General features: G+C 32.9%; 1 protein-coding gene and 1 long non-coding RNA gene across 2 annotated transcripts; both read left to right on the top strand.

The window, feature by feature from the left end:
- Window positions 1-3,214: 3,214 nt before the first annotated feature.
- LOC111718033 (pirin-like protein) lies at window positions 3,215-12,552 on the top strand. The gene is made up of 8 exons (XM_023493517.1): window positions 3,215-3,377; window positions 4,132-4,212; window positions 5,760-5,826; window positions 6,702-6,845; window positions 7,562-7,759; window positions 9,422-9,563; window positions 10,119-10,185; window positions 11,664-12,552. The coding sequence occupies exons 1-8, from the start codon at window positions 3,280-3,282 to the stop codon at window positions 11,734-11,736; spliced, it is 870 nt and encodes a 289-aa protein (XP_023349285.1). The 5' UTR covers window positions 3,215-3,279; the 3' UTR covers window positions 11,737-12,552.
- Window positions 12,553-14,748: 2,196 nt separating this feature from the next.
- On the top strand, window positions 14,749-15,559 carry LOC111718039 (uncharacterized). The gene is made up of 2 exons (XR_002768982.1): window positions 14,749-15,068; window positions 15,319-15,559. It is a non-coding gene; the product is annotated as an uncharacterized LOC111718039 (long non-coding RNA).
- Window positions 15,560-16,034: the final 475 nt, after the last annotated feature.

The raw sequence follows: 16,034 nt of genomic DNA, 5'->3' as shown, positions 1-16,034 counted from the left end.
TTCTCTTTATTCATATTGAACTACAGCTCAAGTATACGTCCCTCTTCTTTCTCTTTATTCGTATTGAACTACAGCTCAAGTATCCGTCCCTCTTCTTTCTCTTTATTCATATTGAACTATAGCTCAAGTATCCGTCCCTCTTCTTTCTCTTTATTCATATTGAACTACAGCTCAAGTATCCGTCCCTCTTCTTTCTCTTTATTCATATTGAACTACAGCTCAAGTATCCGTCCCTCTTCTTTCTCTTTATTCATATTGAACTACAGCTCAAGTATCCTTCTCGGCGTGTATAAAAAATCTAAAAAATTTATTTCTGGACAAAGATGTTCATATTTTTTAACCATCCCTGTATGCAGTCTCTGGGGTAATGTGAGTTGCCACACAAACTTTGGTCCGATTGGTTCAGCCGTTTTGACTTTTATTGGATACAATTACAAACAGACAGACAGATGTATAGACGTAATATGTTTGTAGATATATATATATTAAATATACATATGTAAGATGAAATTGAGTCACTCAGTTTTTAATTTAGCAAATGTAAAAAGTAAAAATAAAATAGAAAAATATCTTTTGATTAGGGAGAAACATCTGAAAGCGAGAGATTGCAAATTTAGGGTTGTTAATCGTTTTTTGTTTCGTTTTTCAATCGTTTTCAAAAACGATCGTTTCTTTTTCGGATAAAACGATAGTTTTTAAAAACGACCTAGTTTTGAACTTTTAGAAAACGAATAACGATCATTTTTGAAAATGATCGTTTTATGAAAACGATTTGCGATTGTTTATACGATTGTTTTTAAAAAACGATCGCTTTTGAAAAAACGATTGTTTACTCTCTTCAATAACGAAGGGTCGTCGTTAACGATCGTTAACGAAAGGTCGTCGTCAACTATCGTTAACGAAGGGTCATAGTTAACGATCGACGAGTTTTATAAGAACGATAGTTTTTAAATAACGAACTTTTTAAAAAACGATCGTTTTTAAAAACGATCGCTTCGTTTTCGATTTTTCGTTGTCGTTTTCATAACGAAACGATCGTTTTTTTTAAAATGAAAACGTTAACATCCCTGGTTATGATCACATAATAAACATATTTCACTAATATTTATTATGTTAACGCTCTATATTCTATTTGTTTACTCTTTGACAAACTTGCTGGCCAAATTTAACCATATCTTGATGCTTAGAGACAAATTGTGTAAAATGAAAAAAAGATTTAATTATTATCTGCTGATTAACTTTGGGCTGATATAACAAATTTGATAGTTGTAGATATTTAAAATATTTGACCTCATTCCCAAAATCATAACTATAACTGGCCTGACTCTGATATTAAAATCATCTCTCTGCCATTATCAAAAATGTATAATTATATCACTTTAAAAACTTCCCTTAACTCGTTACTTATTCAAAAAAATTTGATTTATTTTAGGAATTTACTTAGATTTTTACATAATTTTTACATTTTGCCATATTCTATAGCTCAAAAAGAGGCTTATTTAAATTATTACTTTTGTCTTTCCTAAAATGTTTTACAAAAAGTGGCATCACTTTTGAGGCTCCCCGTGTTTTTTTATATTCTTGGAATAATTTTTTCATCCTGTTTAAAAAATATTATGCTTTATTCTTTATGCTCTAACTTTTCTTTAATTGGGGGTAAAAAATCTAAATTGTCGAAATATATCTACAGGATCAACGTTAATTTTAAGATACACAAAATCTAGATCTCGTTTTGGCGTTCACAATTTTTTTTCTATCAAATGTCGTCTTAATTTACATGTTTAACGGGATACCCTGTCTATAAAGCTAAATATAAAGTATTTAATCATTAAATTGTAATGAATTCTAATAAAATGTGTAAATAAGATGTATGTACGTAATACAGTTAAACCCAAAATAAGCCATACATCGAACGAATTTATTAAATGTCGTGTTCTTCACATTCTGATAATGGAAAATTGCAATGGAAAATTGCAGATATTTAATTTTTAAATGTTTATATGGAGCTCTTTAAAACTGTTCCCGCATATTCATGGCTATTAACTTATTTTTGCAAATACTGAGGTTTACGTAAAATAGTATAAAACCCATTGAAACATTGTCAAGACGACATTTGATAAATTCTTTCGATGTATGGCTCATTTAGGGTTTAACTAGTTTAACCTTTTAACATATATGAAGTTTCTTTAAGCCTTCACACCAAAAACGTGAAAAATGCTGAAAGACAACACTGCAAACTAGACAGAAGGAGAAGGTCAAATTTATGCAACATGACTGGTACAACTTTGTGACCTGATACAGTGAAACCCTTAATAATGAATACTTTGGAAGAATTTATCAAATGTCGTATTGACAATTTTTCAATGAATTTTTTATACTATATTACGTAAATTTCAGTATTTGCAAAAATAAATAAATAGCCATGAATATGCGAGAACAGTTTTAAAGATTTCCATATAATCATTTGATTAAAAAACTAAATATCTGCAACATTCCATCATCAGAAAGTGAAGAATACGACATTTGATGAATTATTTCGATGTCTTCGTTATTAAGGGTTTCACTGTACCTTCTCTAGTTTTCTTTTTACGCACAATTGTAGGAGAAAAGCAAATTTACCTGGTTACATATTAAACATTCAACACAATTTAGTTCTTCTCAAGAGCTTGGCAATAAGAGAAGTTATGATTGAAAACCCCTTTTTTGAAAAAATATTGATACCTTTTTTTAACTAAGTAAACTATTCGATCATATACACACTTCCATATTACAAGCGTTAATAAATTATTTATACAATTTTCTTAAGGGTCAAGATCTATTGACGATCATGCTTATAGGCCAGTAATATGTGTACTTATAAATAACTTTAAGCCCAACTTTTGTAACAGAAATCATCATGGTGACCTTACAGAATTGTTCGAAATAATTTCGTAAAAGACGACATTTAAAACTGTAAAAATGTTATCATCATCATCCTTATATTTATTAAAAATTATTGAAATGAATCCTGACACGTGCAATCAATCGAATATCGAACCATTTTTGTCTTTTCAATGAGATAAGAAAAGTTTAAAATAAATAATAACATCACAAACAAAACCAAACTGTTAAGTTCACAGAATACGTTCCGTATGTACCGATTAACCTTAGATGTGATTGGTCCAATTTTCGTTCTACCTTTCTCTCATTGGTCAAAATGTGTACAGGTAAATATTATGAATTCCTTCCAGAATTGTGATTAACTAGCAAACCTCTGCAGTTTAAATTTGTGATTTGAAGATGATTAGACGATCTGTAGAACAGGTTATACTTAGTAAATGGCAGAACGAGGGAAGAGGGGCCAGGGTCAGACGAAGCATAGGACGACCAGAGCTGAGGTATCAAAAATGTTTTAATTTAATATATTCGAAATCATAAACTTACATGTTATGAATGTAATCTACCGGCATGTAAAAAAAAGGTGACCGGGTGCGTATGTGGGAACTTGACCCGGCTCAGTCCATATATTCAAAGACCTGTAGACCAGTAGATAAGTAGTCAAGTAGACCTATAAACCACTAGACCTGTAGATCACTAGACCTGTAGACCACCAGACCTGTATGACCACTAGACCACTATAGACTTGTAGACCACTATAGACTTGTAGACCACTAGACCTGTAGACCACAAGACCTGTGGACCATTAGACCTGTTGACCACTAGACCTGTAGACCACTAGACCTTTAGACCACTGGACCTGTAGACCACTAGACCTGTAGACCAATAGACCTTTAGAACACTAGACCTGTAGACCTGTAGACCAATAGACCCGTAGACCAGTAAACCTGTAGACCAGTAGACCTGTAGAAAACTAGACATGTAGACCATTAGACCTGTAGACCTGTAGGCCTGTAGACAAGTAAACCTGTTGACCACTAGACCTGTTGACCACTAGACCTGTTGACCACTAGACCTGTAGACCACTAGACCTGTATACCCCTAGACCTGTAGACCACTAGACCTGTAGAACTCTAGACCTGTACAGTGTACAACACTAGACCTGTAGACCACTAGACCTGTAGACCACTAGACCAGTAGATTCGCAAAGACAAGTAGACAAGTAGAGCTTTTCCTTTAAGAATACTGAACTAGGAACCTGGATCCATTCTTGATGTTGGATGAGTTTGAGGGAAGTGGAGAAGATGGAGCAGGGTTCCCAGATCATCCTCATAGGTATTTTTGTTGACAATTTTTTAAGGTATTTTAATAAACGATAAATACAATAGGCATAATTGGTCCAATTTTATGTCCTTTATTTTCTTTCAGGGTCAAAATTTTGGCATATTGTAAGAGGAGATTTTTAAAAATTGTTTATTCTTAACATCATGCTTATCTTGCACATATGTCAAAATTGTCCCCGACAAAAGATTAAAAAACGACACAAAAACAAATGTGGTGTAAAAATGGATTTTTGTTTTATTTCCATTTTTTTGAGATAAAGATATTGCAAAGATTTATAAAAGAAAACTTTAACAAAATACAAGTTTTGAAACCTTGCAAGGTTTATTATTTTTTTTCTAAAAATGAAACAAAACGATTAACAACACTACACATATTATAATAATAAAATTATGATTTTAATTGATGAAATAAACTTAATTTTCTCAAACCCATCTTGAAACAGTTCTAAATTTTTCTTTGATACAATAAAAAAATTTTAATTTTCGATCTCATTCCGATTTTTTTTTTGTGAAGATCTAAACAATAATGTAAGCAAGATAAAAACGTCAAATAAACTGAGATGCGTTTTAAAATATCCGTATTAGATCACTGAGTTCAAAAACGTTCAAATTTTAAAAAACTCTTGAAAATAAAACAAATTATAAGCAAAAAACTCGGTATTTTGAAAATTATTTGCCCATAAAACACAAAATTTTAAAACAAAAAGCTAAATGGACGGTTTTAAGCGGTTCGAGACGCACCTTTTAATTCCCGGATGTATCAACATGTTCTGTGAAAATTGAAAAATCTACTTCCCAATTAATCTGTTTTAAATTCGTTAATTACTGAATGAATTTGGATTATTTCAAATATTTCTTATATAAATATTGCTTCTAATTTTCTACTGTATAGTTTTAGTGAAGGATTTTCATTTTCGATAAAAATAATTTTAACCTATTTTTATACATCTAATATCGTCACAATTTTTAGATAAGTGCAATACCAAGTTTAAGAGTGGATTAAGAAATATTATTAAGATTTTATTTTACAAAGATATTTCCGTTTCTGATTGTCGATATGAAATGGAGTGGGAAAGTTAACAATATACATTTTTTTATTTAAAAAAATGAATTTACATAATCCCAGAATGTAATATCAGGTCCACATCCTCCTTCGCTCTGACTAAGAAACCAATTTTTTCTTACAGTGTAGTGCTTCGCAAAAAAATAAAGTTTTCTTGTAAAAACAAATATTTTGATTCCATCTCCCGATCCATTTTAACTATTTTGAAGATAAAAAAAAATAACAAGAATTAAATCAACATCATGTAAATTTAAACTTTCCGACTTCCCCCNAGTATCAGAGTTTTTTGTTAGTCAATTGCCTTCCCCCCTCTTCCCAGAATGAAATTTCTGGCCCGCCTCCTCCTTCGTTAGAAATCAATTTTTCTCCCATTAAATAAAATAAAATTAAAAAATCATTTTTATTAAAACTTTCTGACATCCCCTCCCCCCCACCAGAATTCTTTTTAAAGCTGTTTCTATAACTGTTTGTTTCAGAGGGTTTGAAACCGTTAGCTATCTGTTAGAAGGAGAATTCCATCATGAAGATTTTGCCGGACACAAGGTTTCATTTTCCAGAAGAATTAAACAAACTAATTGAGTCTTTGTCACAAACTCTGAATTTTCTCATCTCATGGATATTTCAAACTATGAATTCTGTCAGATCAGTCCAAGTTTCTAATATGGTGTACTGAAAACTATCAGGTTGCGAAGATATAAGGATTAGAAAATTTTAATTTGTTGCAAAAACCCAGTTTCTTTAAATGGATTTATGATAGAAATTGTATGTAGTTTTTACTACTTGACGATTGTTGACTTAACAATATTAAATATGTAAATGGTCATTTCATTTTTAAACTATGATTAAGTCTGCACCTCCTACCAGTTTTGATTGAAAAATAACTTTTGTTTTAACGAACACTCTCTTCCAATTTTTTTGTTAGTCTCTTTCTTAATATGTAAGGCGTATACAGTATACACTGCCCCCTGGATTAGTAAACTCTTTAGTTTCCATGGAGGTTTCAGGTTCTGAGACCCCCCTTCTGGAAAGTAAAAATGTTTATCCCACTAGACTAATAGAGGTTCCAGAAAGTAATGAATATTGGATTGAAAGGAAACATTCAAACTTTTACCGACCTATATGTTTCCACTAACATAGGGGCGTTAAGTTATTTCCTCCCTTGGAAAAATTTGTCTTAAAAATTGGTGCATTTTCATCTAAAAAGATAATAAAAATTGTGTAAAACTACTTTTTTGGGAAGTTAAGAATGTTATTAACCACGGGTTCCCTCGACCAATTTTGGCAACAAAACATTAAAGCGCAGGGCAGCAAAATTGGTCTTGGGAACCCGTGGTTATATAAGTAATTGTAAATAATTAGTACAATTTCTGAAATAGTAAAGATTTTTTTATTTTTTATTTGAAAAAGTATATTTGTAGGGAATAATTCGTGCTGGTGATGTTCAATGGATGACGGCAGGAAAAGGAATTGTACACAGTGAAATGCCTGGTATTTGTGTGCTTGTTTTAATATTATGTAATAATTATGAAATTTGCAAATTAGATTATATTGATTGTCAGATGGTAAATGTTANAGGTAGATATAGCACGGTTTACAGCTGTAGGTCAATCTAGCAAAACAATATAAAATGGTTGAACCAGCGTATCAGGTAGATATAGCACGGTTTACAGCTGTAGGTCAATCTAGCAAAACAATATAAAATGGTTGAACCAGCGTATCAGGTAGATATAGCACGGTTTACAGCTGTAGGTCAATCTAGCAAAACAATATAAAATGGTTGAACCAGCGTATCAGGTAGATATAGCACGGTTTACAGCTGTAGGTCAATCTAGCAAAACAATATAAAATGGTTGAACCAGCGTATCAGGTAGATATATCAAGGTGTACAGCTATGGGTCAATCTAGCAAAACAATATAGAATGGTTGAACCATTTTTGCTCATTTCTTTCACCACCAAAAGAAATTCCGAAAGGTTCTTCTTGATTATATTAAATCTTTATTTACAATTCAATGATTTTTGGTTGATATTTTACCACTTAGATTTAATGAATTTGAGATGTTGCTCAACTACCTTTAAGTGATGGAACACCGATTAACATCCTCATTATTCTTTAACTTTGAATTGGGAATTCAGAATTTGAACCAGAGTTAGGCAGTTCAACGACCTAGCTCAAATTCATTAAATTCGGTCCCTTGATACAGGGATTAAAATTGTTTTGGATCCAATGGATCCGGATCTAGGGAGCTAAGCACTGAATATGTGTTATATATACTACAGGAACTGTGTGCTGCTGAAATACCCTCTGCTGCGATGAATGGTGTGAGTGTAAAGATACTGGCCGGAGAATCTATGGATGTAAAATCTCCTGTATTCACCAGAACTCCATCTTTATACCTGGACTTCAGCTTAGAACCTGACAGTCAATATGCTCAGGCTGTTCCTGCAGGGTGGACGGCATTCGCATACATATTAGAGGTAGGGATGTGCCTGCAGGGTCAAAATTTGGCATACCGTATAATATAAGAATAGCAAATATTTTCTATTTTTTATTCTAATCATTAACAATTCTTTAAGTCATATCAAAAGTCAAAATTTGATCCTCGCAGAAGATATATTAAAAAACGAAACAAAAACGATGCTAAAACAATGAAAAAACGAACATGTTGTAACTATCGTTTTTGGATCGTTATTGAAGAGTTTAATAAAAGCAAACTTTAACCCTATAAAGGCTGGGAGGTCTGCATCTATGTATAGCCTGGGAGGGGGCGTTTGCCCCCCCCCCCTAGAAAAATGTCTAATAGAATAGGTATAGTGTTGAAGTGCATGTGCATAGCCCAATTTGCCAATTGCGGGTCACTTAGAAAAATTAGACCGATAACTTTAATAGTTTGGGTGCTAGGGAGGGTTGAAAAAAACGCCAAAAAAGGGGTCAGAAAAATGAAAAAAAAAATTAAATGGTTTTTCAAAAATATATTTTTAGATAAGCTTTAGTCACAAAACAGTTATGGACTATATTAGATTTTTTTCCAAGACCGGACTTTTTTCCACCTTGTACCAAACCCTATGCATTAAAAAAAAATTACAAAAAATCCTTTAAATTACTTTTCATTATAAGTCATAAAATTTCACGATGAGTTGCCCCACAGCCTGTTTAGGGTTAACATAATATAGTTTTGAAATCTTTAAAGTTTTATTGAATTTTTTCTTAACCCGATCATAAACGATTCGCATACATATTGGAGGTATAATTCACAATTCATTATATTTAATTCTATCTAGACCCTTGTATATACTTTGCTCGTGGCATCTTACATAACCCCCAGAGCAGGTTTATGGCTGGAAAAAAATTGAATAATTTAGCACGGAAAAAAATGCAAAATGTGTGATTATTGGAGAACGATGAGAAAGGCGGTTTGAAAAGCAACATTTTGACGCTAAAATTGTTACTAGAAGAGGGCTCGACGCATCCTGAAAGCCTTGTGTTTTATATTCTGAGTGTTTTTTCAAGGTATTTTAAGTATAACTAACTGGAGGTGAAATACACGTTATCATTATTTCCTTCAAAGGGTAGAATACATATTACATAACAATGTATCGTAAATGGATTTGTTCTTTAAAATAAAAAATGAGGCAGCAACTTTCCAACCTTGGATTCCAAGACTGGGATTCCATTCTAGTAAAAAAAAAGACAATAATTATATATTACAATTCTGTTCCAGATCATGTTTATATCATACTGTTGTGAATTGCTTAAAGCATATTTTTATAAAGGTTTATTTTAAAAACCTTGACAATCCTAAATATGGAACTAGTAACTATGTTTAAAAAAAAGATATTTTTGTCAAACTTAATCATCTATACATAAAAGTTGTAATATTTGTTTGGAAGTCTGTTTGTTTGTCCGATCATAACTCATGAACCCATGGACCGATTTATATTTTTTATTGGGGAACTCGGGAGAACCACGGGAATGTTCTTAGTTTGGTTATGAGATTCTTAGTTAGGTCTACAATAAAAGCGAAAATTTAGTTTCTTGTTAAAATTGACGAAGTACGGGTAATAGGCGAGATTAACTATGAGTACCCTGGACTTTGGAGCAACGCTGGGTTCCCAAGCTTGTATATACTGTTATTGCAGGGTGAAATGAATTTTGGGAGCGGTGGATCTATTGGAGCTCATCATACTGTAGTGTTTGGTAGGGATGGGGACCAGGTTCTTCTGAGTAATCCGTCCTCTCACAATTCTTCTCGTCTAGTTCTCATAGCTGGTCAACCAATTGGTAATTTTATACCAGGAATACCAGGGGTGCATATAATTCCATCTAAATACGATCCACAATTGGAAGTATGAAACATCTCATAGTGCAGAAGATTAATCTTGCACAAAAAATTTGCCAAAGTTCACAATGACAGAGAAAGTGTATTTTTATGCCCCTGAATGTACTTTCAACCCCGATTACATTTGGGATCAGAAATGGAATTATATGACCCCTGTTTTTTACCTGTAGTGTCGACACAATTCTAATTGATACTCGATTTTAAGTTTTACATGCGCGATTAACAATAGCACACTTTGGCCTTTTTTCAAATCAACAATAAGAAAGCTATCGTCGGTTTTTAGTCATGAAAAGATTTAAATTCTCTAACTTTTTCTAATTTTTTCTTTAAAGAGCTTTCAATCTAAACCGTCATTAAAAGTAATCAAATTTTAGAAAGAAAAACACGTATAACTCTATCGTTTTCGTCTAGACAAAGTTTTAAAGGGTAACGCTGTGAATCGGACATGTTTAACTATAAAAGCTATGTTATTTTTTAATTCCAACTTCGTACTTTAGGAGAAGCAATCAAACAACACGGTCCTTTTGTTATGAACACTGAGGAGGAACTACAGCAAGCTTTCAGGTTAGTTTTAGGTTAATCTGTAGTTTTTGGTTAGAGCAGGGTTCAGGATAGAGCAGGGTTCAGGATAGAGCAGGGTTCAGGGTAGAGCAGGGTTCAGGATAATTTTAGGTTAATCTGTATTTTTTGGTTAATCTGTAGTTTTAGGTTAGAGTAGGATTCAGATTAGAGCAGGGTTCAGGTCGAAGCAGGGTCCAGATTAGTGCATGGTTCAGATTAGAGCAGGGTTCAGAATAGAGCAGGGTTCAGAATAGAGCAGGGTTCAGGATAGAGCAGGGTGCAGATTAGAGCAGGGTTAAGATTGGAGCAGGGTTTAGGTTAGAGCAGGGTTCAGATTAGAGCAGGATCCAGATTAGAGCAGGGTTCAGGTTGGAGCAGGGTTCAGGTTGAAGCAGGGTTCAGGTTAGAGCAGGGTTCAGATTAGAGCAGGATCCAGATTAGAGCAGGGTTCAGGTTGGAGCAGGGTTCAGGTTTGAGCAGGGTTCAGGTTAGAGCAGGGCTCAGGATAGTTTTAGGTTAATCTATAGTTTTAGGTTAGATCAGGGTCCAGATTAGAGCAAGGTTCAGGTTGGAGCAGGGTTCAGATTAATGCAGGGTTCAGGTTGGAGCAGGGTTCAGGCTGGAGCAGGGTTCAGGTTAGAGCAGGGTTCAGGATAGTTTTAGGTTAATCTGTAGTTTTAGGTTAGAGCAGGGTTTAGGACTGAGCAGGGTTCAGGATAGAGCAGGGTTCAGGTTAGAGTAGGCTTAAGATTAGAGCAGGGCTTAGGATAGAGCAGGGTTCAGGATATAGCTGGGTTCAGGTTAGATCAGGGTTAAGATTAGAGCAGGGTTCAGGATAGAGCAGGGTTCAGGTTAGAGCAGGGTTAAGATTAGAGCTGGCTTAAGGATAGAACAGGGTTTAGGATAGAGCAGGGTTTAGGTTAGAGCAGGGTTTGGATTAGAGCAGGGTCTAGGATAGAGCAGGGTTTAGGATAGAGCTGAGTTCAGAATAGAGCAGGGTTAAAGATAGAGCAGGGTTAAAAGACAGTGTAGGGTTCAGGTTTCAGCTGGGTTTAGGATAGAGCAGGGCTATGGTCTAAGGATAGAGAAGAGTTCAGGTTATAGGAGGGTACAAGTTACAGCAGGGTTCAGGATAGAGCAGGGTTCAGAACAGAGCAAGGTTCAGGACAGAGCAGGGTTCAAGACATATCAGCCTTGCAGGGTTCAGGATAGAGCAGGGTTCAGGACAGAGCAGGGTTCAGGATAGAGCAGAGTTCAGGATAGAGCAGGGTTAAAGATAGAGCAGGGTTAAGGATAGAGCAGGGTTCAGGATAGGGCAGGGTTCAGGATAGAGCAGGGTTCAGGATAGAGCAGGGTTCTGGATAGATCAGGGTTTAAGATAGAGCAAGTTTCAGGTTAAAGCAGGGTTCAGCTAAGTAAGAGCAGGGTTCAGGTTTGAATATGGTATGTATGTTTTATGATATCATGTTTATTCTATTTAGGGACTATCAGCTTGGAATAAACGGGTTTGAGAAAGCAAAAACCTGGAAATCTGTTGAGGGAAATCGGTCTTAGGCCTCAAAGTGGAGAAAGAGATGCCGATGTTTGAAACGGAACTTGACATTGTTCAAATACTAAACTTTGAACTTATCAATTGAAATCCAGGATTAAAAACAAAACAAAGAATAAAACAAATTGATATTTGCTTGGGAGTGAATCAAAACGGATCTGAAGACAAGATACAACTGTTTTGTTTTTGTTTACTAACAAGTGTGTCGAAAACATTATCAAATTTTTAAAAGCGTAATTTCAAGTGACCCTACATGCAAGGAGGTCAATGCCCGATTCACAATCATACCCTGAAACATTTTTTCCACTGTCATCGAGATCTTTTTGTGTACATCTATTGAAAACTGCTTCAGTTCCAATTGTCCAAGTGTACAATATTTAAAATCGTTTCTTTTATCTAATGAATTATCATATGCAGTCCCATTAAAGTATGTATAACTTAACAACTATTTTTGGATTGGAGTCTGGAACTAGGAACATGGGATCAAATATAACTATATTGTAATTGAATTGAATCATGAATTCACTTGTGCCAATTCTTTTTGCTAAAAATGGTTAAAATAATTGTTTACCTTTAGAGGGAGTTACAAGTCCAGAATGCCATTATTACGCAAAAAGGGTCTGTTGTAGAGATCACAAACCAAGAATTCGTTTGAGATGGAAGGATAAAATCCGGGGAGGATGAAAAGAGAATCCAGGAGCGAGTCTGATCAGAACCAGGAACAAGAGAAGATCTTCATGCTTAATTCTCAACATATTTATAGAATCTGTAATATATTTATATCCTAAAATATCAGTAAATATATAATCTTCACACTGTAAGCGTTATTTAAATTCACTTTCCATTGAGAGAGTATTATGTCTGATGCACAACGGTACCTAAAGTCTTTTTCTGGCTAAGTACGAATTAGATATTCATTATTCATGTGTATAATTTTAATTTTGGTTTATCGACAATAATGACTTTCTACTACAGGAAACCCATGGAAGAATTATTAGAATTCAACACTTCAAATTACAAAAACGAGCAGATAAAGGTTTTAAGGGTAAGTTTGTAATTCGGACATGCCCCCCTTTAGATGAAGTGTAAATTAAAACTTTTTATATGTCTCAAATGAAACCTAAAAAATGTCTCTACAATACTACATTCTCAGTTCAACTACCAAACATTGTCGGTCACCATTAAGTATAAAAGTGAGAACTACGGAATCATTTGGTTTAGGAATTGTGCTTGAAAAGTATGTTTTGTCAATAATGTATGGTTTGTTTTATGTAACTAATTATGTTGATATCACAAAAGAGAAACCAATTTGAATGCAGAATTCACTGAAAATGTTCACTAAATTATTCGTAAAAACTGTAAGAATATCTGATAATGTCGCGCTTATTTTTATCTACTTCAAACAAACAATAAAAGAAATGACATGGCAATAACTTATTATTTAAACAACTGAACTGAAAGATATTAAGAATATTATTTCAAATCGTTATTATAAGTTTGTTATGAAGAATGTGTATTGATAAATACAGGGTGTCCCACGAAACATGTCTTCTTTCATAATTTATACCAAAGAAAATAATAAAAAATATTTTATAGCAGTAATATTTTAGAAAAAATTATTTAACGGAATAAAAAAAAAATTTTAATGAAATAAACTTCAAAAATTCTTTAAACTATAACATTATATGGAAGAAGACATTAAAAACTATTAACCAACTGTAATGTTTCTTGGTACACCCTTTATATATATTTATAATGTATAGAATATTACATAAATTAATTATTATTGGAAGCCGTGTTATTGTTTATTACTTGTTCGTCAACTAACTATTAATTAAGACATCTGAATGAAAATCCAATTAGGAAATACTATTTATATATCCAAATATTTACCATTGCTTATATTAAATCCTTAAAAAGTTGTTTACGAATTCTTAATATAATTGTATGTATTGTATAGATATATACAGGTTTAATGACGACCTACAGCAACAATCTGATGATTTTATTTGGCTTTAAACCATAAAAATATTCTTTTATTGAACTGCTAAATGATTTGCCAATGAAAGACCTAAGTTTAAGTTGAGGGGAAGCTGGAATGTAAGATAAAAGATCGATTAACTTCCGTACAGTCGTCTCTGAAGTCTCATCTTATCTGTAGTCTGCCCAAACATTTTTTCTCGACAAACTTAATTAACTTGCAGTGAGAAACAGAAAAACCTGGAATAGAAACTCGACTTTTAGATTCAAGTTATGATATATATAGCCAATTAACATGCACAGCAATTGTGCAGTGTTACCAGACTCATTTCACTTAATAATTGATTTTATAACTTACTATTTAAACTATTTGCTTTGTAAAAACATCAAATGCATTTCAGTATTTCTTTAATGTCGTTTTCCTTTTCTACAGTTTACTACAAGATTAACCTTCATTGGTATCTTTGTTTAGTCACAACGTTTTTATTGAACAAGAAGTTTTCCTAAAAACTTTGGAAGTAAATTGTTGTCATTTATACTTTCTACACTCAATATTAAGGTCAAAAGAACTCAATTTTCGTCACACACTTTGATTTTATAACTAATTCATCTTTACAACCCCATGGCGTAGACCTTTTACATTATAAACTATGTATTTTGTTTTATCAATTAGTCAATTTTGAAATATCAAAGAGTTCCAATATCAGGTTGCAAATATATAAGGATTAGAAAATTTGAGTATTGTAGCAAAAACTCAGTTCCTTTATGCACAATTACGACTTTGTGACCTAGGTTTTGATTTAATAAAAAATAATGAAACTTACATAAGCCGTTTGTAGGTAGTTAGAAATGTAAAAACAATTCTTTTTCTCAATACCTTCAACTAAGAAAAGCTAAGATTTAAACATTTAAAATTTCAGCTGAACATAAAATTTACTTAAATATGACATGAGTAATAGATCCAACAAATCTTTTTATTTATTTGCCTAATTCTTGTTTCTGGACCTTGGTTTAAATTTTGCAGTTTATGATCTCAATGTTCTTGGTAATCCTTTTTTAATTAACAATAATTAATTCTGTTACGCTTGCACACGCAGCGTATTCAGAGTCTGTGAAATATCCCTGTTCTCTGGGAAGGACCTATTATCCCCTGTACTGTGTGGATGTTCTGTACAAGCGTTTTCTAGAAGGAGTTGGAGACAACGATCCTGTTTTCTATCAACAATATTTGCGTACTGCACAGACGCAATGGATTTGTGTTCTCTTTACAGTTTTTAGTATATTTACCGGACTTAGATTTAGTTATATAGAATGTTTCTTGTGATTATTTTGTGCTGAAGGACTGCGGATAACTGTGGTAAATATGTTTTTAAATATTAAAATAACTTTTTTATTCTTTGTATTGGATATATACGTGATAAAGTGTGTTCGTGAATATCAAAATAACTTTTTGTTTTTTGTATTGGATATATGTATGATAAAATATGGGCGGTTCATAGTTTTTTAATGCCTGATGGGTATAATGTCTTTTGTTCTCTGAAAATTAGTTCGTAATATACTCATCAATGCTTTTTTATGAAACTAAATCGGATTTTATTTTATGTCAGAATGAAGCAGCTATACCTCAATAAAGTTCGAAGCCCTTTCCTTTGTTTTATTCATCATGAGAAAGAGCAGAGTAGGGGTACTTACGGTTCGATCCAACGAAGTTCAGCACGGTATCAACTTTGTATAAACTAGGGCAACGCTAGCTGCGAAACAAATTCCTAACCTTGATTCTTGAATCTAAAAATATGAAAAACTGCAAACAAAATGAAAATAAAATATGCGACATGTTTTGATGTTAAATAGCTGAATACAGTTGAAAAGAGGGATGAGAGTGTTCTTTTTTTACAGATATACATATAAAGTTAAATCTAAATAAACATTATCCATATGATGTAAATCATTGTTGTGGTATACTCTACACTCTACCAGTATATGATATGATATATATATTCCTCCCCTCCTACTGTTCTCAGTACCTTGCTGTGTTATTTCATTTACTTCTGGGGAGATATGACTCATTCAATAGATATAGACCAGAGAACACTTGAAATAATATTATAGGATAAAACACAATTCCAGAAAGAAAATTTTGAAAATTAAATTCAAATTGAAGTATTTGATCTATAATACGATAAAATAGCTGAAGTTAAAACAATGTCTAAATTTGTTTGATAGATCTTTAAGATTTGACGCTTTGCTATATAAGGCGATTTTTTAGATCTACTATTTATTTTATGGATCCTATAGATTTGATAGATCTTATAGATCTTGTAAA

Source organism: Eurytemora carolleeae, unplaced genomic scaffold (assembly GCF_000591075.1).
Source record: "Eurytemora carolleeae unplaced genomic scaffold, Eaff_2.0 scaffold411, whole genome shotgun sequence".
Lineage (NCBI taxonomy): Eukaryota > Metazoa > Arthropoda > Copepoda > Calanoida > Temoridae > Eurytemora > Eurytemora carolleeae.
The sequence above is the reverse complement of the archived record's forward strand: the minus strand, read 5'-3'. Positions and strand labels throughout refer to the sequence as shown.

Excerpts from the sequence above, each read along its gene's own strand:
- LOC111718033 (XM_023493517.1), top strand. The coding sequence starts at position 3,280 with ATGATTAGACGATCTGTAGAACAGGTTATACTTAGTAAATGGCAGAAC. Across the intron at positions 3,378-4,131 it reads ATAGGACGACCAGAGCTGAG|GAACCTGGATCCATTCTTGA; the intron begins GTATCAAAAATG and ends ATACTGAACTAG. Across the intron at positions 10,186-11,663 it reads GAACTACAGCAAGCTTTCAG|GGACTATCAGCTTGGAATAA; the intron begins GTTAGTTTTAGG and ends TATTCTATTTAG.